This window comes from Stylophora pistillata, unplaced genomic scaffold, assembly GCF_964205215.1.
Source record: "Stylophora pistillata unplaced genomic scaffold, jaStyPist1.2 SCAFFOLD_4554, whole genome shotgun sequence".
Classification (NCBI taxonomy): Eukaryota; Metazoa; Cnidaria; class Anthozoa; order Scleractinia; family Pocilloporidae; genus Stylophora; species Stylophora pistillata.
The window spans coordinates 10,825-13,687 of record NW_028290777.1 but is presented as its reverse complement, the minus strand read 5'-3'; the positions used below and the strand labels follow the sequence as shown (position 1 = coordinate 13,687).

The 2,863-nt window shown below is 35.8% G+C and overlaps 1 protein-coding gene across 1 annotated transcript; it reads right to left on the bottom strand.

Annotated features, from left to right (window-relative positions):
* Window positions 1–127: 127 nt before the first annotated feature.
* On the bottom strand, window positions 128–2,270 carry LOC148715980 (uncharacterized). Its single transcript, XM_088746196.1, has 3 exons — window positions 2,125–2,270; window positions 761–905; window positions 128–246 (listed from the first exon to the last, which is right to left on the bottom strand). The coding sequence occupies exons 2-3, from the start codon at window positions 899–901 to the stop codon at window positions 142–144; spliced, it is 246 nt and encodes an 81-aa protein (XP_088602322.1). The 5' UTR covers window positions 902–905; window positions 2,125–2,270; the 3' UTR covers window positions 128–141.
* Between the last annotated feature and the right edge of the window lie 593 nt (window positions 2,271–2,863).

Below are 2,863 nucleotides of genomic sequence, written 5' to 3'. Positions count from 1 at the left end.
GAAGAAATCCCCAAAGCTCATTAAAAAAAAAATACCACAGCTGGACAAAAAACTGCACATTCTTCATTCTCCTGTATAGCGCATACATGCTCTACGCTGCCATAAAACTGTGCTACCCACAGATTGCTTTAAATAATCTAGCTAGACTGCCATAGTGAAAGCAAGGCTTACCGTTCTTTTTCCACGAATATGTCCAAAATAAGCATTATTAAGTGCCTGTTCCAAAGGTGGAGAATCATCCTTGTCCTGTAAAATGGAGAGAACTTCGAGTTAATTGAATAATCTGTAACAAAATAAGTACAGGATCTTTCGTTGTGATTAGTGAAAAGTGAAGTTAATTTAGACCTGTTTGCATTTGAATGAAAGCAAATCAGTGCTCCAAGACACAAGGAAACCGTGTATAGTTCAAAGTAAATACTCAGTGTAATTAATTTCCATGGCCGGCAGAGCCGCTACCATTGGCCACGGTTCTTTGACATTCTTTATTACATTCTTTATTCAATCTTGTTATTGAAACTGTTTTTTTTTTTTTTCATGGCTGTGTATAAAGGTCTCTTTCACAAAAGATATAGCTTTATCTGAGTAGAACATGCGACTTCAATAAAAAGGAAATCCTTTCAATCAAAATTTCGATTTCGATTTAATACTCAGGATGAAAACTATGACGCGTTTTGTCTCTGAAGATGAAGGTGGTACAATGGTATAAATAAGTAGTTGTAGGCTGTACTGTGAGATCTTCGCAAATCAACCATATACTAACCGTTCTTTTGCCCCTAATGTGACCAAAATATTTCGAGTTTAATGCTTGAAGTAAGCCGGGCGGATCTTCAGATTTTTTCTCCGTTTCACTGCTTGCTAAGCAAACCACACAAAATAAGACAGCGAGTCTTAAAAACATCATTGACCTGTAAAGAAATATATACAAACATTAAGAGTCTCCTCTTCTTTTTATAATTAATTGTTACAATAGCCATGATTTCAAGTTCTCCCAGCCTATCAGGTCCTCCGTAATTTTTCTGTCTAATATCAAGAGTCCTTAATTAAGACCGCAGAGACAAGTGCCCGATAAATTTACTCTTGCAGCCGGATAGTCAGATAAAAAAATGAAGCACTGACAAGTTCTTTTCTTTAAAGGATACTTTATCTTTGGTTCCTAGGTTTTTTTTTTACTTCATCTCTAATGATGGTTGTTAAGGTACGTTTCCTCGAAATCAAGTCTTTCATATTGCGGGAAACTCATCCTTATTTCTCAAGTATACACAAGACCAAAGCAGGAGAATTATTTGAGCAGAACTAAATGCTGAGAATAAAGATGTAGTCACTGCATTTTAGCGCTTTTAACAGGCATGATAAAGTCAAATGAGTGACATGAAAAAAGGAGGAATATTTCATATCATTGACACAAAGAAACAATGACAAAAGACGCGAACACAAAGGCTTGGAAATATCTTATTGCGCGTGGGAACGCTCACAACACGTAATACTCAATATCTTTTGGGTGGTACCCATTCAGCCAAGACAGCAATCGAGAAGAAAATCAGAGGATTTCCAGAAACAGTGCGACTTCGTCGTGACCAATACGTGTGCTCTTAACCATTATTAAAATATACAGGTAGTACTTGCAAAACGACCGCGTAATTACACAAGACAGCAGCTTAGATTTTAATCTTTTACGGTGTGACAATCTACTGAAAGTAAGTCGGAATTTCATAAGGTCAAAAAAGGAGCTTTCGTGTTTCCTCCTAAGCATGACTCTGTACGTTTATATTTCTTTATTTTTTTTTAGTTTTTTGTTTTCGAGGCATGAATTCATCCGATATTGTCTGAAAGGACAAAAAAAAAGTCCTAATATAAACCAAGATTCAGCTCAGTGACACCCAATTTAATACGCCAGCCTTAAAATAATGGGTAACACATGCAACAAAAAAAGTGCTGAAAATTTCTCAAACATCATCTTTGAGCTCATGATGAGCTTTTTTGAAACATGATAGAAATTCAGCTCGGCAGTTATAATGAATGGCAAAAACATTCCCATACCTTTACATCAATACCAGAAACACCACTCAAAGAATAAATACTCAAACATCATCGTAAATGAAATTTTATCATACACAGTCTTCTTACCTGTACTCTGCTGTTCCTTGTCGATGAAAAAGTCGTTCTAGAACCAGATTTACAAAGTGTTTCGTGTTAGTCGCACCAACTGAAAGTGAGCGTCGGATGAAAACACCGCACTTAATATACAATTCCCTCCAAGCATTTTCATTGTCAACACTTCAATTATCTTTTTAATTACAATCTTACTGATCATCATCAAATAAAATGTTCTTCCCGACTGACGCGGAACAAACGTCCTCCCACTGGTCGCAATTAGCAGTTTAAAAGGCATCCGGTCAAACCTCATTAACAAGTATGTTTTATATATTCCTATCGACAATTACTGCTCCGCCTTTTCATTCAATATCGTTTCTTTGTGTTCGATATTAATCAGTGAAAGTAAAAGAAAAAAGAGATTTCCTTTGTTCATAGGCCACATTTTATTTACCGGCCCAAACATCCGCGTCATAGATTCTATTGCTTCCATCTTTTCCAAACATAATAGTTCCAATTTCTGTAAATTATTCTCTAAAGAATATATAAAAACTTTTCCCAGCCTTATTTTTATCATTCGTATTAATTTCCAATGTTTATAAACTCTTCTTGAATGGAAAAGGAGTCTTAAAAGGCGGATATTGTGAAGAGCTTTTGTAATCACATGAGTTCCTAATGAGCACATATTCTGTTTCCTTTCTGTGAAAGACATATTTCCAAACCCGACAGCTTTTTCTCCAATCACAATGCACATCCCTCCGTTTAAAGTAGA

What these genes read in the sequence shown, in the direction of transcription:
- LOC148715980 (XM_088746196.1), bottom strand. Translation starts at nt 901, where the DNA reads ATGATGTTTTTAAGACTCGCTGTCTTATTTTGTGTGGTTTGCTTAGCA. An exon ending in ACATTAGGGGCAAAAGAACG is followed by an intron (nt 247 to 760) that starts GTTAGTATATGG and finishes TCCATTTTACAG; the next exon opens with GACAAGGATGATTCTCCACC.